Source organism: Schistocerca americana, chromosome 3, assembly GCF_021461395.2.
Source record: "Schistocerca americana isolate TAMUIC-IGC-003095 chromosome 3, iqSchAmer2.1, whole genome shotgun sequence".
NCBI classification, from domain to species: Eukaryota; Metazoa; Arthropoda; class Insecta; order Orthoptera; family Acrididae; genus Schistocerca; species Schistocerca americana.
In genome coordinates, this window is record NC_060121.1 from 854,866,353 (window position 1) to 854,892,276 (window position 25,924).

The 25,924-nt window shown below is 42.4% G+C and overlaps 1 protein-coding gene across 1 annotated transcript in view; it reads right to left on the reverse strand.

Annotated features, from left to right (window-relative positions):
* Window positions 1-25,924, reverse strand: part of LOC124606440 (cilia- and flagella-associated protein 45-like) — a 146,626-nt gene that overhangs the window by 24,359 nt on the left and 96,343 nt on the right. Inside the window, exon 7 of the mRNA XM_047138421.1 lies at window positions 9,281-9,454. Within this exon, the coding sequence (XP_046994377.1) occupies window positions 9,281-9,454 (174 nt within the window). The remainder of the gene's footprint in view (window positions 1-9,280; window positions 9,455-25,924) is intronic.

The window sequence follows — 25,924 nt, forward strand, 5'->3', positions numbered from 1 at the left end:
GTCCAGGTGAGCGCCACAATCAGGACTGCATACGACCGAGGCACACAGGACCAACACCCGGCATCATGGTGTGGGGAGCGATCTCCTACACTGGCCGTACACCACTGGTGATCGTCGAGGGGACACTGAATAGTGCACGGTACATCCAAACCGTCATCGAACCCATCGTTCTACCATTCCTAGACCGGCAAGGGAACTTGCTGTTCCAACAGGACAATGCACGTCCGCATGTATCCCGTGCCACCCAACGTGCTCTAGAAGGTGTAAGTCAACTACCCTGGCCAGCAAGATCTCCGGATCTGTCCCCCATTGAGCATGTTTGGGACTGGATGAAGCGTCGTCTCATGCGGTCTGCACGTCCAGCACGAACGCTGGTCCAACTGAGGCGCCAGGTGGAAATGGCATGGCAAGCCGTTCCACAGGACTACATCCAGCATCTCTACGATCGTCTCCATGGGAGAATAGCAGCCTGCATTGCTGCGAAAGGTGGATATACACTGTACTAGTGCCGACATTGTGCATGCTCTGTTGCCTGTGTCTATGTGCCTGTGGTTCTGTCAGTGTGATCATGTGATGTATCTGACCCCAGGAATGTGTCAATAAAGTTTCCCCTTCCTGGGACAATGAATTCACGGTGTTCTTATTTCAATTTCCAGGAGTGTATGTGATGCAGTACTAGTTTGAAGATTCCATTGTCAATTATATTAGGTTGTCCTTAGCTGGGATAAATGGTAGGTTGGCACAGCCCCTGCATCACCATGTCATGATTCTTGATGGCATCCAGTACTAACTGCCACTGGTACTGCTGATCCTGGAATCCCAGTGGCGTGCTTCACGTTGAAATCACATTCCCGGAAAGACTTCCTTGCAAGGGACAGCAATGGCTTGAAGTCTCCAGTATCCAGTGGTGTTCTCAGCAGTTGGAATACGGTTTTAAAGGTGATGCAATGCAACCCTGTGCAGTGTCAAAAGCAAATGCAGTTGCTTCAACAGTCATGAGTGCTGACAGATGTAGAAGACCATGGCATAACATGGAACAAATGTAAACTGTAGTTCCCCCACTGACTTTAGGATGACCAGACCAGTAGTAGCACCAGTTGGGTACTCTGACATTGATGCCTGGTTTAATATTCATTTTTGAGATGAGCCAGCACTGCCTGGATGCTGTATTAGTTAATTAGTGCTCTTGATGCGGGTTGCGATAGCATGGTGCACCATTGGCACTGGTTTGAGCATTGAGCAGTGGTCTGCATCTACACTTGGAAAGTGCACGTCATGTTTTGTTGCGTTCAATGTGCATTCCCAGTTGCACAACCACTCTCTGAGTGGGGCACTGCAGAAGGCATCAGCAGCACTAGACTGACCTCATGATAGTTCATGAGCTTTGTGTTGCTTATTAAAAGAAATAACTCTTGAGCAATCAGTATAACAGCTTAAGAGCTTATGCATCCAAGTTGCTGACAAGAATAATATACAGAAGAATGGAAAAGAGAATTAACAATACATTAGATAATGATGAGTTCAGCTTCAGGAAAGGTAAAGGTGCCAGAAAGGCAATTCTGACATTGCAGCTGATAATGAAAGGAATACTAAAAAAAATCAAGACATGTTCACAGCATTTGTTGACCTGGAAAAAACATTTGACAATGTCAAATGGTGCCAGATGTTCAAAATTCTGAGAAAAATAGGGATAAACTATAAGGAGAGATGTGTAATATACAATGTGTGCAAGAGCCAAGAGGGAATAATAAGAGTAGACGACCAAGAATGAAGTTGGATTAAAAGGTTGTGAGACAGGGACGTAGTTTTTGCCTCTCCTGTTCAATATGTACAGTGAAGAAGAAATTATGGGAATACAAGAAGCGCTCAGGAGTGGAATTAAAATTCAAGGCCAAAGGACATCAGTAATACAATTTGCTGATGATGTTGCTATCCTGAGTGAAAGTGAAGAAGAATTACATGATCTGCTGAATGGAATGAACAGTCTAATGAGTACAGAATATGGATTGAGAGTAACTCGAAGAAAGCTGAAAGTAAAGAGAAGTAGCACAAATGAGAACAGTGAGAAACGTAACACAAGGATTTATGGTAATAAAGTAGATGAAGTTAAGGAATTCTGCTACCTAGGCAGCAATGATGGACAGAGCAAGGAAGAATCAAAAGCAGACTAGCACTGGCAAAAAATGGCATTCCTGGCCAAGAGAAGTCTACTAGTATCCAACAAAGGCCTTAATTAGAGATAGTCGACATGCAAGTCGCTGAAGTGGCATCAAATCGAAAGACTTGCACCCGGCGAATGGTCTACCCAATGGGTGGCCCTAGTCACACGACATTTATTTATTAGAGAGAGAAATTTCTGAGAATGTATGTTTGGAGCACAGCAATGTATGGTAGTGAACATGGACAGTGGGAAAACTGGAACAGAAGAGAATTGAAGCATTTGAGGTGTGGCCTACCTGACGGGTGGCCCCAGTCACATGACATTTATTTGTTAGAGAGAGAAATTTCTGAGAATGTATGTTTGGAGCACAGCATTGTATGGTAGTGAAATGTGGACTGTGGGAAAACTGGAACAGAAGAGAATTGAAGCATTTGAAATGTGGTGCTATAGACAATTGTCAAAAATTAGATGGACTGATAAGGTAAGGAATGAGGAGCTTCTGCACAGAATCGGAGCGGAAAGGAATATGTGGAAAACATTGACAAGGAGAAGGGACAAGGTGATAGGAAATCTGTTAAGACATCAGGGAATGACTTCCATGGTACTAGAGGGAGCTGTAGAGGGCAAAAGCTGTAGAGGAAGACAGATATTGGAATACATCCAGCAAATAATTGAGGACATAGGTTGCAAGTGCTACTCTGAGATGAAGAGATTGGCATAGGAAAGAAATTCGTGGAGGGCCATATGAAGCCAGTCAGAAGACTGAGGACTAAAAAAAAAGAGAGAGAGAGAAAAGAAAGTGGGTGCAGATGGGCTTCTGTATGCAGAGGTCAAGGCACATTCATTGGTAGGGTGCTCCCCATTACACTTGACACATTGAGGGTGTATGGCACAATGATGAGTGACATAATCCTCTTACTGTGATGGTGGTGCTTGGTGTTAGGCCTTCCACTGTCACTCAGTAGGTACACACAGATGTGACACTATAGATTTTCCTGTTCTCTACTGTCAGGAACAATGACGAGAATCACGATTATCTTTTTGTGTATCCTTGGTGATTTCATGTCAGACACTGACTGCTCACTGTATCTTGTGATAACTACTTCATCCAGGATGTAGCATGGGTCAAGGGAGTTTGGGAAGCCTCTAAACATGACCTTGATAGGTTTCTTGGGAGCCAATGCATATGAGTAGAAACTGAAGTTACTGTTGATGAAATGTAAATGTTGCGTGACTAGGGCCTCCTGTCAGGTAGACCGTTCGCTGGGTGCAAGTCTTTCGATTTGACGTCACTTCAGCAACTTGCGTGTTAATGGGGATGAAATGATGATGATTAGGACAACACAGCACCCTGTCCCTGAGTGGAGAAAGTCTCCGACCCAGCCAGGAATTGAACCAGGCCCTTAGGATTGACAGTCTGTCACACTGACCACTCAGCTACCAGAGGCAGACACTGTTGATAAGGAAGCCAGTTACAACAGCATGATCTTCAGCAACGTGTAGGAAAATCTTGTAGAGATCCTTTCCTGCATATCTGACAAAGAAGAAGTTGCTCGCCAGATTCTGTTTGATGGGATGGTAAAGCATCATGTACTCTCCTCTATAATGGATTGGAACTGGAGGCAGTTTGGTTCCCCTTGCATGTGATGCAGTACTGGTGGTTGCACTTGGCATCCCCTTGCATGTGATGCACCATTGGTGATTGTAGTTGGCATGTCTTCTGAGACTGGAAGTATGACAATCTGGTTGTCTGTGAATTCAGTTTAGGGCGTAGTTCCTATCTGTACAAGTGGCGCCATTTTGCTTCAAAGAATAAATCCATCAGCCTCTATGCTGCAGTGGCCTTTGCCACTGCTGTTCCTTTGTCTGGTGGTTTGAGCGGTGTTGATGGCTGACACAGTCAGTTTCTTGCATGTTTCCACACTGACAATGCCAGACCACATATGAGCAATGTGACATCAGCAACAATCCAGTGCCTTGGGTTCAATGTCATCAATCTTGCTTCATACTATCCTATCTTGGACCCATCTGATTTTCATGTTATTATAAAACTTAAAGAACATCTTTGATGACTTCATTTTGGTAGTGATGAAGCAATGCAAGCAGAGGTGAGTTTATGGCTCTGTTAACAAAGTCAATCATTCTGTAGTGACAGTAGCTACAAACTGATGTCTTATTGGTAGAAATGTGTTCACTGGCAGGGTAACTATCTTGGGAAATAACTATGTAGACATGATGAAGAAAGATGTAGAATTTTAATAATGTTTGTTTTATTTAAAAAGCCTTAAGTGTTTTCACATTAAAAATTTGGGGGCAATACTTTCCAGCACACCCTCATATTTTGTTGAGAGAGTGTTGGAGAGAGTTGTGATGAGGATTTGGGATGACATGGAAAGTGACACATGCATCCCACAACAAGGATCATATAAAATTGTTTTAATCTGCCAGGAATTTTCACATCAGCACACACTCCACTGCAGAGTGAAAATTTCATTCTGGAAACATCCCCCAGACTGTGGCTAAGCCATGTCTCCGTGATATCCTTTCTTCCAGGAGTGGTAGTTCTGCAACGTTCGCAGGAGAGCTTCTGTGAAGTTTCGAAAGCAGGAGACGAGGTACTGGCAGAAGTAAAGCTGTGAGGATGGAGCATGAGTCGTGCTTGGGGAGCTCAGCTGGTAGAGCACTTGCCTGCGAAAGGCGTAGGTCGCGAGTTCGAGTCTCGGCCCGGCACACAGTTTTCATCTGCCAGGAAATTTCACATCAGCGCACACTCTGCTGCAGAGTGAAAATCTGACTCTGGAAACATCCCCCAGGCTGTGGCTAAGCCATGTCTCTGCGATATCCTTTCTTCCACGAGTGCTAGTTCTGCAATGTTAGCAGGAGAGCTTCTGTGAAGTTTGGAAAGTAGGAGACGAGGTACGGGTGGAAGTAAAGCTGTGAGGACGAGGCGTGGGTCATACATGGGTAGCTCAGTTGGCAGAGCACTTGTCCACAACAGGCAAGGTCCTGAGTTCAAGTCACGGTCCGGCACACAGTTTTAATCTGCCAGGAAGTTTCATTTCCCAGTTCTTCAATAACATTCAGTTGAAGTCCGCCTCCGTAGCGTAGCGGTATCGTTTCCGCCCACCACGCAGGGAGTCCGGGTCTTATTCCCAGCAGGGGACTGGGTGTTGTGTGTCCTTCATCATCAGTTTCATCATCACTGATCCATAAGTAGCTGAAGTGGCGTCAATTGAAAAAAAGGACTTGCAATACGGCAGCTAAACTCTGCCTCATGGGGCCTCCCGGCCAACAATGCCGTACGATCATTTTATTTTTTCATTCAGTTGAAATTTCATGTCAGTCTGAACAACGATTCTTTTTTACAGTGTTTTCAAACTGGAACTTTTAATTATAATCACCCTGAATAAAAGTGGAATTATGTTAAGTACCAAAAATTACAGAAAGCAGCATATGACATTTGCACACATTTCTATTTGTTTCTGCAAGTTTTGCACATTTGGCATTGTGTGCAAGGAAGTCAGTCTACATGTCAGCCTTTTCGTTGTTGTTGTTGTGGTCTTCAGTCCAGTGACAGGTTTGATGCAGCTCTCCATGCTACTCTATCCAGTGCAAGCCTCTTCATCTCCGAAAAACTACTGCAACCTACATCCTTCAGAATCTGCTTAGCATATTCATCTCTTGGTATCCCTCTATGATTTTTACCCTCTTCGCTTCCCTCCAGCACTAAATTGGTCATTCCTTGATGCCCCAGAATGTGTCCTAGCGACCGATCCCTTCTTCTAGTCAAGTTGTGCCACAAATTCTTCTTCTCCTCAATTCTGTTGAGTACCTCCTCATTAGTTACATGATCTAACCATCTAGTCTTCAGCATTCTTGTATGGCACCACATTTTGAAAACTTCTATTCTTTTCTTGTCTAGGCTGTTTATTATCCATGTTTCACTTCCATACATAGCTACACTCCATACAAATTCATTCAGAAAAAACTTCCTTACATTTAACTCTATATTTGATGTTAATAAATTTCTCTTCTTCAGAAACACTTTTCTTGCCATTGCCAGTCTACATTTTATATCCTTTCTACTCTGATCATCATCAGTTATTTTGCTCCCCAAATAGCAAAACTCCTTCACAACTTTAAGTGTCTCATTTCCCAATCTAATTCCCTCAGCATCACCTGATTTAATTCAACTACATTCCATTATCCTCATTTTGCTTTTGTTGATGTTCATCTTATATCCTCCTTTCAAGACACTGTCCATTCTGTTCAGCTGCTCTTCCAGGTCTTTTGCTATCTCTGACAGAAGTACAATGCTGTCGGCAAACCTCAAAGTTTTTATTTCTTCTCCATGGATTTTAATTCCTACTCCAAATTGTTCTTTTGTTTCATTTACTGCTTGCTCAATATACAGATTGAATAACATCACAGATAGGCTATAACACTGTCTCACTCCCTTCTCAGCTACTGCTTCCCTTTCATGCCCCTCGCCTTTTACGACTGCTACCTGATTTCTGTATGAACTGTAAATAGCCTTTTGCTCCCTGTATTTTATCCCTGCTGTCTTGCTGTCTTCAGACTTTGAAACAGGGTATTCCATTCAACATTGTCAAAAGCTTTCTCTAAGTCAATGTATGCTAAAAACGTAGATTTGCCTTTCCGTAACCTATCTTCTAAGATAAGTCATAGGGGCACTATTGCCTCGTATGTTCCAACATTTCTACAGAATCCAAACTGATCTACCCCTAGGTCGGCTTCTACCAGTTTCTCCATTCATCTGTAACGAATTTGAGTTAGTATTTTACAACCATAACTTATTAAACTGATAGTTCGGTAATTTTCACACCTATCAACACCTGCTTTCTTTGGGATTGGAATTATTATAATCTTCTTGAAGTCTGAGGGTATTTTGCCTGTCTCATACAGCTTGCCCACCAGATGGAAGAGTTTTGTCATGGCTGGCTCTCCCAAGGCTATCAGTAGTTCTAATGGAATGTTGCCTACTCCCGAGGCCTTGTTTTGACTTAAGTCTTTCAACGTTCTGTCAAATTCTTCATGCAGTATCACATCTCCCATTCCATCTTCATCTATGCCCCCTTTCATTTCCATAATATTGCGCTGAAGTACATCACCCTTGTATAGACCCTCTATATATTCCTTCCACCTTTCTGCTTTCCCTTCTGTGCTTGGGTTGCCTTTTCCATCTGAGCTCTTGATATTCATGCATGTGGTTCTCTTTTCTCCAAAGGTCTCTTTAATTTTCCTGTAGACAGTATCCATCTTACCCCTTGTGATACATCCTTACATCTGTCTTCTAGCCATTCCCGTTTAGCCATTTTGCAGTTTCTGTGAATCTCATTTTTGAGACATTTGTATTCCTTTTCGCCTGTTTCATTTTCGTAAGCCATTCAAATGGTGTTTATGTGCCAGTTGGTTGTATGGAATCAGTTCAGTAATATGGGTCAATATGAAGATATGACATGCTGGTAGAAAATAGCAATCATTTTTAGACATGCCTATGTCCAAGATTTTGGTGTCTGACTGATTGATTTCTTTATTCATCTATGACACAATGTACGCTGTATGAATGTTGTCAGTTTTTGATATAACGTTTCCTGTTAAGTAACGTACACGATTTCTTAATTTTTCTTTAGTTCTTATATTTAGTTTCATGGCAATTCTAGTTGTGTCATCAATGTTGCTGTCCAATATGTCTATAAGGAATGGTGTATCACTTGCAGCCATGTAACATGCCTTATGAACAGTGCCACAAAAAGATCCTAGCCAACATCTCGGAGATGAGTCTTACACCTTGTAATGACAGTCAGTTTCATGCCAGAAAGGCATTGCCAATGCCAGAGAATGCAGGAGCGTGTTAGTCAGCTTCCCAGCAAACATCTTGAAGGGAAATGCATGCAGTAGGTATTCAGAATAGGGCACATCGCAAAAGGCCATTTCTCGCAGTGGCACAAAAAGTTGTTCGTCCACAATGGACCAAACAACACAGAAATTTGACAGTGCCTGACTGTCGATGTCTAGAGTGATCAAACATATCACAGTTTCACCTATTTTCAAATGATGCAAGGTATCAAGTCCACCAATGGCCCAAGGAGGCATTTAGCTGGCAGTGTGAGGATGTAATTCAGCCTAAAGGTAGTTTTGTGGTGTTTTTCTTGTCATGACTTTGACCCACTGATTCAAGACAGAGAGAACATGAATCAGGATGTTTAGTTCAACATTCTCAATGACCAAATGTTGCCCTTTCTTCCACACCTTCATGATAAGTCTACTGTGGACACTTAGAGTCTTACAAGATGATGACAGCCATATCACAGAGCAGAATACTCGTATTCCCAGTTTGATGCTCACTCAGGAACACCATCACACCTGAACTGCCCTGCTAAATCACTCAGTCTTATTCCCATAGGAAATGCCTGAGACTATACAGAGCAACAGGTGAAACATAGCATTCAACATCCCTGCAATTTTGTAGATCTATTGGGTCTAATAATCAATGAGTAGCTTCAGCTAAATATGGCATACCTGAAGAAACTTGTGGAGTCCCTCCCTACTCAAATTAAAGCTACTGCCTAGGTTGGAGAGGGTGTTACATGGTATTGGCATGAGTCTTCCAGAGGGTAACTAATTTCGTAACTAATTTCTTGTCCAGTGTGCTTATTTCTCGGAACAAAATACTTCACTGCCAACTCCTGCAAATGAGTAATGCCTCTCATCTGAAGTATATATGTCTGCGAAGACAAGCCTCTATTCTGAAGAAGGGTGTGAGTTCAAAAGCTCGGCAGTAATGACTTCCATTTTCATTGACTTGTCTCTAAGTTGAGTGGGTGTTCTCTCTATAGCTTTCCGGTCACAAGATTAAAACTTCAGAGTACAAAGTTAATCTGTTGTCACAACAGCAAAAATACAATCACTACATCATATGTGAATAAAGCAGTAGTAATGTTCATCAATTTCTTCTATCTACTCTTTTTGTATGTTTAAATATTCTAAAGCTAGAGATTCAACAGTGTTTGCTGCTTCATGTGGGAGTATCAGTCCTAGTCTAACTGTCTCTTCTTATTGTCATTTGGTATTTTATGAACTGTATTTATAAATTACCTCATCTTGTACTCGCTGTGCATATATTTCTTCCATTTTTTCTTGCAAGTCTTGTTGCCGTTCTTGCAAAGAACGTAAACGGGCCAGTTCCTGTTCTTTTGCCAGTCTTAACTTCTCTTGCTGTTGTTGACGAGACCTATGTTGAGCCGCCTTTCGGCATAAGTATTCCTGAACCTGCAAAATTTTTGTTTTTAATGGTCAATGCTAAAAACATATGAAATATCAGAGTGTAACATATTGATATAATAATTATAGACACATTAATCATTCTAAAACAAAGAGCAGCATAATTATTGCATTTCTTAGCACTAAGAATTTCTGTAAAATAAGTTTCACAAAAATTTATTCACAAAATATTGGTCAAAATTTATTTTGTTACTGTGGTGTCACCGCCAGACACCACACTTGCTAGGTGGTAGCTTTAAATCGGCCGCGGTCCATTAGTACATGTCGGACCCGTGTGTCGCCACTGTCAGTGATCACAGACCGAGCGCCACCACAAGGCAGGCCTCGAGATACGGACTAGCACTCGCCCCAGTTGTACGGAGGACTTTGCTAGTGACTACACGGACGAAGACTCGCTCATTTGCAGAGCAGCTAGTTAGAATAGGCTTCAGCTAAGTCCATGGCTACGACCTAGCAAGGCGCCATTAGCATTACATTGCATGAATCTACAGAGTCTCACTTGTATCATCAAGAACGCTGTATACAAATGATAGATTAAAGTTAAGTATTCCAGCAGCTACGTACTTTTCTTTATAGCATTCATTATGTATCCTGTTTCAGACCTCACGCCACCCTGCGTGAGTTAGCGCGTGCATTTTGGCCGCCTCTTTCTATTAGTGTACATAGTGTTGGCAAGTCTGCCAACACTACAGTTACTGTCTCTTAAATATGACTAAAAATAACAGTTTTGTGATCTGCAAACTGTATCAAGCCAACTGTTTGTATTAGCACTCTTTCCCTAAAATTTGGTAGTAAATACTCTACATTTGCCATTTTCTATATAACTGACTTGGTAAGTTGGGATACGTGTCATGCTACAAGAGATAAATTTTATAGGAGACATGGAAAACTTATTATACCACAGGACTGCTGGACTGTTCCTTTGGGCCTCGCCTGGACATCATACATTTGTTAGAGATTTTTTAAAGTGTGAATCAACACAAAAAATGTTTGTGGACTCTTTGTCAGCAGTATACTTCAGTGGTTAGTATCTCCAGTGAAATTGGGTCAGCAAAAACAACTGCACCAAAGGAAACTGTTTAATTTCCCATGAATACATGAACAGTGTAACAACCAAACAAACATAAGTTATGCTGTTATTGCTAAAATCATAATATTTCTCAATGTTATTGTCCTCAGTATGCTCGAGTCACCTACATCTGAAGTCTGCCAGAACACACACCATCATTTCCAGAAATGTATAAGAGTACTGTAATGAATAAATGTCTTAGTTCCCAGTCTTACTCCCCCCCCCCCCCCCTCCTTTTTGTGGATGCCTATGCTAAGCAAGTACAGTATTATGTTGGTTAATAATGGTTTCAACTGTTGACATACTTGATTAATGAAAATAGCTTTAAGGGATAAAATAGTCCCTTAACAACACAGGGATCAGTTAACACCTCTTTATTAGGAGGGTCTATACCCAAAACTAACCAGTTGCACTGAGACACATGACAGCAGTGTTGGTTCTATGTTGACAGTGTTACATAGCAATATGGAAAGGTTTGCTATTGAAGATATGATCAATAAGCATCTTCTGTGTGGATTCACTAAATGCAATGGAAGAGCAGCACAATTACACTATGCTGAGCTGTTCCTGCAATGATGACATTTATAGTACGTTTACCTTGGTACACAGATGCATCTAGGACCAAAAACTGTGATTTACTATGTAGAGTATGTGTATTGAATGTGACATTCCTCTTACACACGTTAGTTTACAGACTAGACTGAAAAATGATGCTGCTTTATAAAAAGGATTAAAAATGGCATAGCTTAACTTACCTGAAAAGTTCCCATTGTTAGTTATATGTTACATACATCACTAAAAACATGACTCATTAAGTTAAAACAAACTGTTGTAATTCTGTTTGTAGTTCTATTAATATCTTACAAGCTTTTGGCTTTTGTTCTTCAAAGTATTTTATAATTCTAACACTGTATCAAGATTTTTCACAAATAACTGAAACTTTCCTGGTGTGGAATCAATATGCCAATGCTGCATGTTATTTTGGTCCTACTGCAATTAATTTCATAGGTACTGCCATATTTGTTCTGTTCAGTTTCACCATCCTTTGCCAACGCTATTCTAGATTTGAAGCAAATACTTTCTACATTCTGAAATTTTCACTCTCACTGCTTAATTGAAGAGGAGCTGCTACTTTGTTATATATACTCTTCCACAAACCTATATAAGTAGCTTGTACTCCTTAGTTCTCAAGTGTTGCCAATACAGATTTTATTTTGACTGTCAAACACTTTCTCATACTCCATAAACCCATAAAACATGGTAAGTATATTCTCTGCTTCTTTTTATAACTTCATTGACATATTTAGTTGATTGTGCTACACCTGCTTCTGAAGCCAGCATGTTCTTTTCCCTGGTTAAAGTCTAAAACTATTTTCCTTCATGACTAATAAGGATTTTTGTATACATCTTGTATAACACTAACAGAATCATGGGCTTATAAATCGTTCTATATTCCCTCCTCTCTTTCTTGAAGGTTAAACAATTACAGCATTGTTACAATTTCAACCATTGTGTGTCCTATCAAACATTGTGTGAGTAACTGTGCAAGGTCTTATTTCACCACCTTTCTTCATGTCCCTACATCCAAAAAACCCTTTCTATACTTTTTTTGCTTTCTTTACTTTGTAGACAGTCAATAATTTGTTGTGGTGTAGTGATATGCATTGACAGTTAGAAAGCTGTAAGAGTCATTTCTGATGCCCTGTGAAATGTGTTCCCTCACTAAGGAGCATGCCATCTGTCATTTTGTGCTTACTGACTGTTGCAAGCCTAGGTTCATTCATACGCTTTGCATATCGACTAAATTACTCACTAACCACACAATTAATACAGACCTGTTCTAGACACCAATCAACATGAAATTTCATAGGGCCTTTCAAAATAAAAATACTGAACTGTTTTATGAATCTCAATGTCTTATCCAAAGTAATTTTGGAAATATTTAAAACTACCTAGGAAACTAAAAATTCATAACTCTCCATTTCATTCAACATTCAGACACTTTTACTATGTTTTCTGAAAGTACTTCAGATGATAACTTAAACTCAACACTTAGTCAACAAAATAAATAATTAAACAATATTTTGTTTAATGGCATAAATTATGCAAGGGTTTCATCTTACAAAAAGTAGTGTGTTTAATATTATTATTATGGTCTGTTATGCTGTCTGAGTGAATGAGAAAATGAATGCAGCATGTATATGGATAAGAAATCACTGAAATAGTGAATAACTAAGTGTGAGACAGTCTGGGAATCTGACTGTGCAGTTCTCACATCAGTCACGTACATGGGGTAAAATGCTAATTGTAAAATAACTAGTTTTCAGTGTTGTCTAAATATAAAACTTATTTCAATCCTTCAAACAATTTACTTTATTTGCCTTTTTTGGAAAAGTGTCATTATGTAATTCCATCTAAACTGATTTCAGAACAGGGGTTAGTCTAAGGAGGGAGAGTACTGGGTTATCTGAATTCAAATTGGAAGTTGATTGGCTACTGTGGCGTTTAGCCAGTCAGAGAATAGATCTTTTGAGCACTTTGGTACTGGGAGAGGAATTTCACGTGAGAGTTGGGAGGAGTCTATGGACAGCTCTGACACACAGCTCTAGATATTTTCATTGAGAATGAGTAACAGTAATTTTTTGTAGAATTTGGTTTATTGATGAAATTTTATAAGTCACAGAGAACACTGACAAAAATCTGGCATTTTTAGAGAGAAATGAGGCTTTCTTCTGGAGGATCATAAATTCCATGTGAACTTTCTTGATCTGCATAATATTTGAGCTATCAAACAGTGTTTTTTGTGAACTGTTTATTAACCGATGAAAACTGTAGTCCTTTCAGTATTAACTGGTGAACAGTGCAGTTCTTTTGGTAGTATGTCTGACCGAAAACTTTTAAACTGGCTACTAGAGAGAGAGAGAGAGACACTGTGCCATAAATGTGAAAGAATTAGTGTGAACTCTGTTTATTTTTGTTTGTTCATTTCTGGAACTGTATGACAGGATGGATGTGGCAGCAAAAGTGTGTGTACAAAGTGACAATACAGAAAAAATGCCGTAATGTGAGGACTTTCATTCATTTAGTAGCTTCATACGGACCTGGTAAAATTAGCTCACTTTCACATCATCATACAGTTAAAGGTAGGAAAGTTCTTGTAGAATGCAAATGCTTTAGGATTAAAGCAGATCACTCACCAAATAGCAGAAGCGTTGAATTGTCGATAGGCACACAAAGAAGAAGAAAAACTTGCTAGCTTTCAGAGTTATCCTTTGACAAGCTGGAGTAAGCAAATACACACACACACACACACACGCACACACACACACACACACACACACCTGCACTCCTACATGGTGCCAGCTACACTGACATTGCTAATGCTATTTTGCGGAAGATGGTGCTAGTTGTGGTGGGGATAGTGTTGGATTGGGTGGGTGAGGAGATGGGATGTAAGGAGGGGGACTGAGGGATTGGTGGCTAGAGGCTTTGAGGGAGGCTGGTTTGCTGGTCAGGAATGAAGGAGCGATGGTAGGTATAGTTTTGGTGGCTGGCATGAAGTGGCACACGATGAAGGTTACAAGTGGACATGAATTGGAAAGGGGAAACTGTTGGGTGAAGATGCAAGGACAGTAGCTTACATTAGATTGAGTGCATAATGATTACAAGAGTTTAGGATGTGTTGTGAAGATAACCCTCATCTGCATAGTTCATGGAAGCAGGTGGTGGAGGGAAGGATCCAGATGGCTCGGGTTGTGAAGCAGCCATTAAATTTACCATCTTGTGCTCATCTGCATGTTGTGCCACCAGAAGGTCAACTTTTTCCTTGACAACAGTTTGGTGGTGGCCATTCATACTCGTGGAGAGCTGGTTGGTAGTCAAACCAACATAAAAGGCTGTACCATGTTAGCAGCAGAGTTGGCTTCTTTCACAGATGGCCCAGCCTCTGGCAGGGTACGATTTGTGACAGGACTAGAGTAGGAGGTGCTGGGTAGTGGGTTGGGCAGCACCTTGGGCTGGCAGTGTAAGTGGCAGACGGATGGACTACTATTTTGAGTGTGTTGGGTGGGTGATGGAACACCACTTTAGGAGTGGAGGGAAGGGCCTTGGGTAGAATGTGTCTCTCTCAAGCCATATCCCCACACAACCCCAAATCCTCTTTCCACCCCCAAGATTCAGCTACAAAGAAGGATCTCCCCCTCCCCTTCATCTCACAATATCACCCTGGACTGGAACAACTAAACCACATCCTTTGCCGAGGCATTGATTACCTCTCATTCGGGGCTGTAATAGACTGAGAAGCAGGACTCACATCCACCCACCCAGCACCTCCTATGCCAGTCCTACTCCTACAGGATTATCCTACACCATCAGGTGCCAGGCCACCTGTGAAAGCAGCCATTTCACACTCTAACTCTGTTGCAAACATTGCACAGCCTTTTATGTTAATAGGACTACCAACCAGCTGTCCACAAGGATGAATGGCCGCTGTCTAACTATTGTCAGGAACAAAGTTGACCACTTCGTTGCACAACATGCAGCTGAGCACAGCAAATTCAATTTCAATGGCTGTTTTTCAACCCAAATCATTTGGATCCTTCCCACCACTGCCATCTTCTCTGAGCACATCCTCCATTCCTGTAATTTTCCTGGTCTCACTCTCATGTAATCCACTGTCCATGCATCCTCCACCCAACAGTTTCCCCATCCTCCATCCTGTCAACCCCTCCAATTCACGCCTCCATGTAGCCTTCAGCATGTGCTGCTTCCCACCGGCCACAAAAACTATACCTGCCACCACTCCTTCCCGCATTACTAGCCAGCAAACCAGCCACCTCCCTCTGAGCTGCTAGCCATCCACATCCAATCCCTCTCCCTGCCTCCCACCTCCCTCAGCCATCCCATGTGACTGCCCCCACCAGAACTAGCCTTAGTTGCCACAAAATAGCACTGGCACTGTCAGTCTAGCCAGCAAAATGTAGGGGCATAGGTATATGTGTGTGAGAGTGTGTGTGTTTGTGTACTCTAGCTCACCAAAGGATAACTACAAAAGCTAGCAAGTTTTCCTTCTTTTGTGTGTGCCTATTGACGACTCAATTCTTCCGCTTTTCGGTGAGTGGTCCCCTTTAATCCTAAAGTATCATCATACAGTTAAATACCTGCATGTTTCTGCAGAGTCAACTAAGCTGAGTACTTTCAATGTTAGTAGTAAGGTAGAACATTTTAAGTGTGCCACTGCACTACATTCGCTGCCTGTAACAAATACAGTGCCCAATTTATACATATGCCATTGCTCCCGACACATTACTTTCATTCTTAGTTGTTATCTTCTTGTTTGAACATTTTCCTCCTCTATTCAAACAATGCAAAAATCAAATTACCCATCTCTGGCTGCCACCCTTACTTCCACAATAACCTCCATCCGGTCAGACTATGCCACTCCTTAACCCTCACCAACATAGTCCTGCAAAACCTTATCAATCAGGCCCAAACCTCCTTGCAATACCTCCTCTCCATCTGCAAAATCCTGAATTCCTGGATCCCACATCACACATTGAAACTCTTGCCCTCCAGGAACTAGAGCAACAAACATAACACGACCTCAAAAAAGTCTCCACCCTGTTCACTTGCTACTCCCGCCTTGGGCTACCATTATCCACCACCTCCACAACAACCCCCAAACCTTCCCCATGTTCCCTCATAGCTGACACAGCCTGTCTTCCAGACCTACTACATTTATCCCATCCTCTAAAACTCCCTCCTACCACCATACAGAATCCATAATTTAAACAGAACTGAAACACAGTCATGAACCTTTCCTCCATAAGCCTTAGCCCCACAGAAATAGTCCTTTCCAAAGGCCTCACTTTTTGTCCCACTCCCAAATTCAACCATGCAGGACTTGTTACAGACTTTCTCTCCTTCTTCCAGTTCCTACAGTGGAAACACTTTTTTGCCCCCAATCCTACCTATCATTCCCCAAATCCTTCAACAAGCAAACTAATCTTATATCGGCAGAAGGGACCACAATCCACCACCTAAAAACTGATCCCAAATTTATAATCCTTCATGCTGACTAAGGCTCCACCACTGTTGTTTTGATTTGCAAGGATTACCTGGCAGAAGGACTCTGCCAGCTGTCAGATTCATGCATATAGAAACCTTGCCACAGTGACCCCATTTCAGAAATCCAGCAGGATCTCCAGTCTCTCCTCAATTCCTTAGGTCCATCCCATAATCTCTCATTGGATTCCATCTCTCTCCTTACCCCTACTGCTCCTCATACCACTAACTTCTACATGCTTCCTAAATTCCATAAACCCAACCAACCAGGATGCCCCATTGCGGTCAGTTACTGCACTCCTGCTGACAGAATCTCTGCTCTCGTAGACCAACACCTTCAACTTATTACCCTCCTATATAATAGATAACAACCATTTCCTCCACTTATTTGGCACATTTCCTGTTCCTTTACCATACGATGCCCTGCTTGTCACTATTGATGCCACCTCCCTTTACATTAACATCCCTTATGCCCATGACCTTACCAACACTGAACACTACCTTTCCCAACAACCAATGGATTCCAAACCTACAGCTTCCTTCCTAGTCACCATGACCAATAATACCCTCACTCGCAATGACTTCTCCTTTGAAGGCATTACCTACACTACTGGCCATTAAACTTGCTACACCAAGAAGAAATGCAGATGATAAATGGGTATTCATTGGACAAATATATTGTACTAGAACTGATATGTGATTACATTTACACACAATTTGGGTGCATATCCTGAGAAATCAGTACCCAGAACAACCACCTCTGGCCGTAGTAACAGCTTTGACACGCCAGGGCATTGAATCAAGCAGAGCTAGGATGGTGTGTACAGGTACAGCTGCCCATGCAGCTTCAACACGATACCACAGTTCACCAAGAGTAGTGACTGGAATATTGTGACAAGCCAGTTGCTCAGCCACCATTGACCAGACATTTTCAATTGGTGAGAGATCTGGAGAATGTGCTGGCCAGGACAGCAGTCGAACATTTTCTGTATCCAGAAAGGCCTGTACACGACCTGCAATGTGCAGTCGTGCATTATCCTGCTGAAATGTAGGGTTTCGCAGGGATCGAATGAAGGGTAGAGCCACGGGTCGTAGCACATCTGAAATGTAACGTCCACTGCTCAAAGTGCCGTTAATATGAACAAGAGATGACCGAGATGTGTAAGCAATGGCACCCCATACCATCACGCCGGGTGATACGCCAGTATGGCGATGACGAATACATGCTTCCAACGTGCGCTCACCACGATGTCGCCAAACACCGATGTGACGATCATGATGCTGTAAACAGAACCTGGATTCATCCAAAAAAATGACGTTTTGACATTGGTGCACTCAGGTTCGTCATTGAGTACACCATTGCAGGTGTTCCTGTCTGTGATGCAGCATCAAGGGTAACCGCAGCCATGGTCTCCGAGCTGATAGTCCATGCTGCTGTAAACGTCGTCCAACTGTTCGTGCAGATGGTTGTCATCTTGCAAACGTCCCCATCTGTTGACTCTGGGATCAAGATGTGGCTGCACGATCCGTTACAGCCATTCGGATAAGATGCCTGTCATCTCGACTGCTAGTGATACGAGGCCGTTGGGATCCAGCATGGCGTTCCATATTACCCACCTGAACCCACCGATTCCATATTCTGCTAACAGTCATTGGATCTCGACCAACACGAGCAGCAATGTCACGATATGATAAATCACAATCGTGACAGGCTACAATCCTACCTTTATCAAAGTTGGAAACGTGATGGTAGGCATTTCTCCTCCTTACATGAGGCATCACAACAACGTTTCACCAGGCAACACCGGTCAACTGCTGTTGTTGTTGTTGTGGTCTTTAGTCCTGAGACTGGTTTGATGCAGCTCTCCATGCTACTCTATCCTGTGCAAGTTTCTCCATCTCCCAGTACCTACAGCAACCTACATCCTTCTGAATCTGCTTGGTGTATTCCTCTTTTGGTCTCCCTCTACGATTTTTACCCTCCACACTGCCCTCCAATAATAAATTGGTGATCCCTTGATGCCTCAGAACATGTCCTACCAACCAATCCCTTCTTCTAGTCAAGTTGTGCCACAAACTCCTCTTCTCCCCAATTCTATTCAATACCTCCTCATTAGTTATGTGATCTACCCATCTAATCTTCAGCATTCTTCTGTAGCACCACATTTCAAAAGCTTCTATTCTCTTCTTGTCTAAACTATTTATCGTCCATGTTTCACTTCCGTACATGGCTACACTCCATACAAATACTTTCAGAAATGACTTCCTGACACTTAAATCTATACTCGATGTTAACAAATTTCTCTTCTTCAGAAACGTTTTCCTTGCCATTGCCAGTCTACATTTTATATCCTCTCTACTTCGACCATCATCAGTTATTTTGCTCCCCAAATAGCAATACTCCTATACTACTTTACGTGTCTCATTTCCTAATCTAATTGCCTCAGCATCACCCGACTTAATTCGACTACATTCCATTATCGTCATTTTGCTTTTGTTGATGTTCATCTTATATCCTCCCTTCAAGACACTATCCATTCCATTCAACTGCTCTTCCAAGTCCTTTGCTGTCTCTGACAGCATTAAAATGTCATCGGTGAACCTCAAAGTTTTTGTTTCTCCTCCATGGTTTTAATACCTACTCCGAACTTTTATTTTGTTTCCTTTACTGCTTGCTCAATATACACATTGAATAGCATCGGGGAGAGGCTACAACACTGTCTCACTCCCTTCCAAACCACTGCTTCCCTTTCATGTCCATCGACTCTTATAACTGCCGTCTGGTTTCTGTACAAATTGTAAATAGCCTTTCGCTCCCTGTATTTTACGCCTGCCACCTTCAGAATTTGAAAGAGAGTATTCCAGACAACATTGTCAAAAGCTTTCTCTAAGTCTCAAATTGCTAGAAACATAGGTTTGCCTTTCCTTAATCTAGCTTCCAAGCTTCTAAGACAAGTCGTAGGGTCAGTATTGCCTCGCGTGTTCCAATATTTTTACGGAATCCAAACTGATCTTCCCCGACGTCAGCTTCTACTAGTTTTTCCATTTGTCTGTAAAGAATTCACGTTAGTATTTTGCAGCAGTGACTTATTAAACTCATAGTTCAGTAATTTTCACATCTGTCAACACCTGCTTTCTTTGGGATTGGAATTATTACATTCCTCTTGAAGTCTGAGGGTATTTCACCTGTCTCATACATCTTGCTCACCAGATGGTAGAGTTTTGTCATGACTGGCTCTCTCAAGGCTGTCAGTAGTTCTAAGGGAATGTTGTCTACTCCCGGGGCCTTGTTAAGACTCAGGTCTTTCAGTGCTCTGTCAAACGCTTCATGCAGAATTATATCTCCCATTTCATTTTCATCTACATCCCATTCCATTTCCATAATATTGTCCTCAAGTACATCACCCTTGTATAGACCCTCTATATACTCCTTCCACCTTTCTGCTTTCCCTTCTTTGCTTAGAAATGGGTTTATCTGAGCTCTTGATATTCATACAAGTCGTTCTCTTTTCTCCAAAGGTCTCTTTAACTTTCCTGTAGGCAGTATCTATCTTACCCCCAGTGAGATAAGCCTCTACATCCTTACATTTGTCCTCTAGCCGTCTCTGCTTAGCCATTTTGCACTTCCTGTCGATCTCATTTTAGAGACGTTTGTATTCCTTTTTGCCTGCTTCATTTACTGCATTTTTATATTTTCTCCTTTCATCAATTAAGTTCAATATTTCTTCTGTTACCCAAGGATTTCTACTAGCCCTCATCTTTTTACCTACTTGATCCTCTGCTGCCTTCACTACTTCATCCCTCAAAGCTACCCAATCTTCTTCTACTGTATTTCTTTCCCCCATTCCTGTCAATTGTTCCCTTATGCTCTCCCTGAAACTGTACAACCTCTGGTTTAGTCAGTTTATCCAGGTCCCATCTCCTTCAATTCCCACCTTTCTGCAGTTTCTTCAGTTTTAATCTACAGTTCATAACCAATAGATTGTGGTCAGAGTCCACATCTGCCCCTGGAAATGTCTTACAATTTAAAACCTGGTTCCTAAATCTCTGTCTTACCATTATATAATATATCTGAAACCTGCCAGTATCTCCAGGCTTCCTCCATGTATACAACCTTCGTTTATGATTCTTGAACCAAGTGTTAGCTATGATTAAGTTATGCTCTGTGCAAAATTCTACCAGGCAGCTTCCTTTTTCATTTCTTACCCCCAATCCATATTCACCTCCTATGTTTCCTTCTCTCCCTTTTCCTACTCTCAAATTCCAGTCACCCATGACTATTAAATTCTCGTCTCCCTTCACTATTTGAATAATTTCTTTTACTTCATCATACACTTCTTCAATTGCTTCGTAATCAGCAGAGCTGTAGTAGGCGTGGGCTTCGTGTCTAACTTGGCCACAATAATGCGTTCACTATGCTGTTTGCAATAGCTTACCCGCACTCCTATTTTTTTATTCATTATTATACCAACTCCTCCATTACCCCTATTTGATTTTGTATTTATAACCCTGTATTCACCTGACCAAAAGTCTTGTTCCTCCTGCCACCGAACTTCACTAATTCCCGCTATATCTAACTTTAACCTATCCATTTCCCCTTTTAAATTTTCTAACCTACCTGCCCGATTAAGGGAACTGACATTCCACGCTCCGATCCGTAGAACACCAGTTTTCTTTCTCCTGATAATGACGTCCTCTTGAGTAGTCCCCACCTGGAGATCCGAATGGGGGACTATTTTACCTCCAGAATATTTTACCCAAGAGGACGCCATCATCATTTAACCATACAGTAAAGCTGCATGCTCTCGAAAAATTATGGCTGTAGTTTCCCCTTGCTTTCAGAAGTTCGCAGTCCCAGCACAGCAAGGCCGTTTTTGTTATTGTTACAAGGCTAGATCAGTCAATCATCCAGACTGTTGCCCCTGCAACTACTGAAAAGGCTGCTGCCCCTCTTCAGGAACCACACGTTTGTCTGGCCTCTCAACAGATACCCCTCCGTTGTGGTTGCACCTACGGTATGACTATCTGTATTGCTGAGGCACGCAAGCCTCCCCACCAATGGCAAGGTCCATGGTTCATGGGGGGACAACTGCTGTTTGTGTATGAGAAATTGGCTGGAAACTTTCCTCATGTCAGCACGTTGTAGGTGTCGCCACCAGTGCCAACCTTGTCTGAATGCTCTGTAAAGCTAATCATTTGCATATCACAGCATCTTCTTCCTGTCGGTTAAATTTCGCATCTGTAGCACGTCATCTTCATGGTGTAGCAATTTTAATGGCCAGTAGTGTACATACCAGTCCAAGATGTGGCTGTGGGCACCTGCATGGCACCACCCTATGCCAATCTATTCATGGGCCACATAGAGGATTCCTTCCTAAACGCCAGAATTCAAATCACTCACCTGGTTCAGATTCATTGATGTCATTTTCATGATCTGGATTGAGGGTGAGGACACTTTATCCACATTCCTCCAGAACCTCAACACCTTCTCCCCCATTTGCTTCAACTGGTCCAATTCAACCCAACAAGCCATGTTCCACGATGTAAACCCACCAACCACCAGCAATACCTCCACTTCAACAGCTGCCACCCATTCCACACCAAGAAGACCCTTCCATATACCCTAGCCACCCATGGCCATCACATCTACAGTGACGAGTGGTCCCTCTTGAAATATACCAAGTGCCTCATCTTTCCAATCGCCCACCACCTCCCAAAGTCCCACCGTCCAGCCACAGAGGAGCATTCCCCTCATGACTCAATATCACCAGGACTGGAGCAGCTGAAACACTTTTTCTGCCAAGGTTTCAACTACCTCTTGTTGTACTCTGAAATGAGGAATTTCCTATCCATTATCTTTACCACCCCTCCCACACTGTCATTCCACCTGCCACTGAACCTACTCGATATCCTCGCCCTTCCCTACATAACCGCTGCTCCCAATCCTTCGCCTCATGGCTCATATCCCTGTTATAGGCCTCGATGCAAGACCTGTCTCATACACCCTCCCATCACCATCTACTCCCGTCCAGTCACAAGCATCACCCCCAAACCAGTCATGTGATCTACAAGCTAAGCTGCAACCACTGTGCTGCATTCAAAGTGGGCATGAGAACCAACAAGCTGTCTGTCTGCATGAATAGCCACCGACAAACTGTGGTGTGTGTGTGTGTGTGTGTGTGTGTGTGTGTGTGTGTGTGTGTGTGTGTGTGTTTTGTCTATTTCCGACGAATGGCTTGTTGGCCAAAAGCTCACCTTCTCACAGTCTTTTTGTTGTGCCTATTTGCGACTCATCATCTCTGCTGTATGGTGAGTAGCAACTATCCTTTTCACAATACTCCTTCTCTATTCATTCGCATTAGGTTTTGCTGCCATTACTAAATGAGTTTTTCACATTTTTTATCCATTTTATACTTACCTACTGCTGTTTTTGTTTCTCCCTCTTTCTACTCAATTCATGTATGCAGCATTGTGTAAAAAGAGAAATTGCTTTCTGAATAAATAAGCATTATTGTATGTGTCACGTTACAATGACCTCACCATACTGATTCAGTGTTACAGTCTCTCTACTTCATAATGAATGTAAATGAGAGATTTTTAATAAAAGCATAAAACTTTAAAAATTCACTGGATTAAGATATATTTTAAAGGTAAACAAGTGATAAAACTAGGATGAAAATATGGATCACAAGAAGATGGGAAGACAGGAGAAAATTCTTTGAAAAGCATATGTTCTGATATGTTTCCTTTTATTCTGTGTGTACTTTCTGACTGGTAATCCATGAACTACCTGCAGTTCATCATCAGTTGTTTGACATTTAAATCTTAGCAATTACACTCCTTGACTGATTTAAAACGTCTTTCTATTTTCTGACACCATGCATTTTTTCATTTTATCATTTTCTATTTCCTTTTTGCTTCTTGAAGCCAGTGAAAGACCTGCTACAAACTTTTGAAAACTAGAGATTTTATTTTCTAATGGTCATTCACTGTACCCTGAGACAACAGCACTGCAATTAACAATGGCACACAGAGGTTAATGTGCTTCATATCACACTAGCGCAAGTGTGTTTTACAGTTAAACAAAAAGTTACATACAAAATTTGTCAGTGTGAAAATTAACAGCTTCAAGGAATCCTCAGAACCTTAGGCCCCCTACAAAACCTTTCACCTGACTCTATCAACCTCCTGACCCCACCGACACCCCGCACCCTACCTTCTACCTTCTTCCTAAAATTCACAAACCCAATCATCCTGGCCGCCCCATTGTAGCTGGTTACCAAGCCCCCACAGAACGTATCTCTGCAGACGTAGATCAACACCTTCAACCCATTACATGCAGTCCCCCATCCTTCATCAAAGACACCAACCACTTTCTCGAACGCCTGGAATCCTTACCCAATCTGTTACCCCCGGAAACCATCTTTGTAACCATTGATTCCACTTCCTTATACACAAATATTCCGCACGTCCAGGGCCTCGCTGCGATGGAGCACTTCCTTTCACGTCGATCACCTGCCACCCTACCTAAAACCTCTTTCCTCATTACCTTAGCCAGCTTCATCCTGACCCACAACTTCTTCACTTTCGAAGGCCAGACATACCAACAATTAAAGAGAACAGCCATGGGTACCAGGATGGCCCCCTCGTACACCAACCTATTCATGGTTCGCTTAGAGGAAGCCTTCTTGGTTACCCAGACCTGCCAACCCAAAGTTTGGTACAGATTTATTGATGACATCTTCATGATCTGGACTCACAGTGAAGAAGAACTCCAGAACTTCCTCTCCAACCTCAACTCCTTTGGTTCCATCAGATTCAACTGGTCCTACTCCAAATCCCATGCCACTTTCCTTGACATTGACCTCCATCTGTCCAATGGCCAGCTTCACACGTCTTTCCACATCAAACCCACCAACAAGCAACAGTACCTCCATTATGACAGCTGCCACCCATTCCACATCAAACGGTCCCTTCCCTACAGCCTAGGTCTTCGTGGCAAACGAATCTGCTCCAGTCCGGAATCCCTGAACCATTACACCAACAACCTGAAAACAGCTTTCGCATCCCGCAACTACCCTCCCGACCTGGTACAGAAGCAAATAACCAGAGCCACTTCCTCATCCCCTCAAAACCAGAACCTCCCACAGAAGAACCACAAAAGTGCCCCACTTGTGACAGGATACTTTCCGGGACTGGATCAGACTCTGAATGTGGCTCTCCAGCAGGGATACAACTTCCTCAAATCCTGCCCTGAAATGAGATCCATCCTTCATGAAATCCTCCCCACTCCACCAAGAGTGTCTTTCCACCGTCCACCTAACCTTCGTAACCTCTTAGTTCATCCCTATGAAATCCCCAAGCCACCTTCCCTACCCTCTGGCTCCTACCCTTGTAACCGCCCCCGGTGTAAAACCTATCCCATGCACCCTCCCACCACCACCTACTCCAGTCCTGTAACCCGGAAGGTGTACACGATCAAAGGCAGAGCCACGTGTGAAAGCACCCACATGATTTACCAACTGACCTGCCTACACTGTGAAGCTTTCTATGTGGGAATGACCAGCAACAAACTGTCCATTCGCATGAATGGACACAGGCAGACAGTGTTTGTTGGTAATGAGGATCACCCTGTGGCTAAACATGCCTTGGTGCACAGCCAGCACATCTTGGCACAGTGTTACACCGTCCGGGTTATCTGGATACTTCCCACTAACACCAACCTGTCAGAACTCCGGAGATGGGAACTTGCCCTTCAGTATATCCTCTCTTCTCGTTATCCACCAGGCCTCAACCTCCGCTAATTTCAAGTTGCCACCACTCATACCTCACCTGTCTTTCAACAACATCTTTGCCTCTGTACTTCTGCCTCGACTGACATCTCTGCCGAATCTCTTTGCCTTTACAAATGTCTGCTTGTGTCTGTGTATGTGTGGTTGGATATGGGTGTGTGTGCGAGTGTATACCTGTCCTTTTTTCCCCCTAAGGTAAGTCTTTCCGCTCCCGGGATTGGAATGACTCCTTACCCTCTCCCTTAAAACCCACATCCTTTCATCTTTCCCTCTCCTTTCCCTCTTTCCTGATGAAGCAACTGTTGGTTGCGAAAGCTAGAATTTTGTGTGTATGATTGTGTTTGTTTGTGTGTCCATCGACCTGCCAGCGTTTTCGTATGGTAAGTCACATCATCTTTGTTTTTAGATGTAAGTATGGTTTGTATGCTATGCAAAATTCACTGAAGAATCTCTGTTATTCATGAAGAAAAGTGTACCTGTAGCAACAAATGCAGCCAATAGTAAGTGAAAAAATGATGAAATTTCACATGTAAA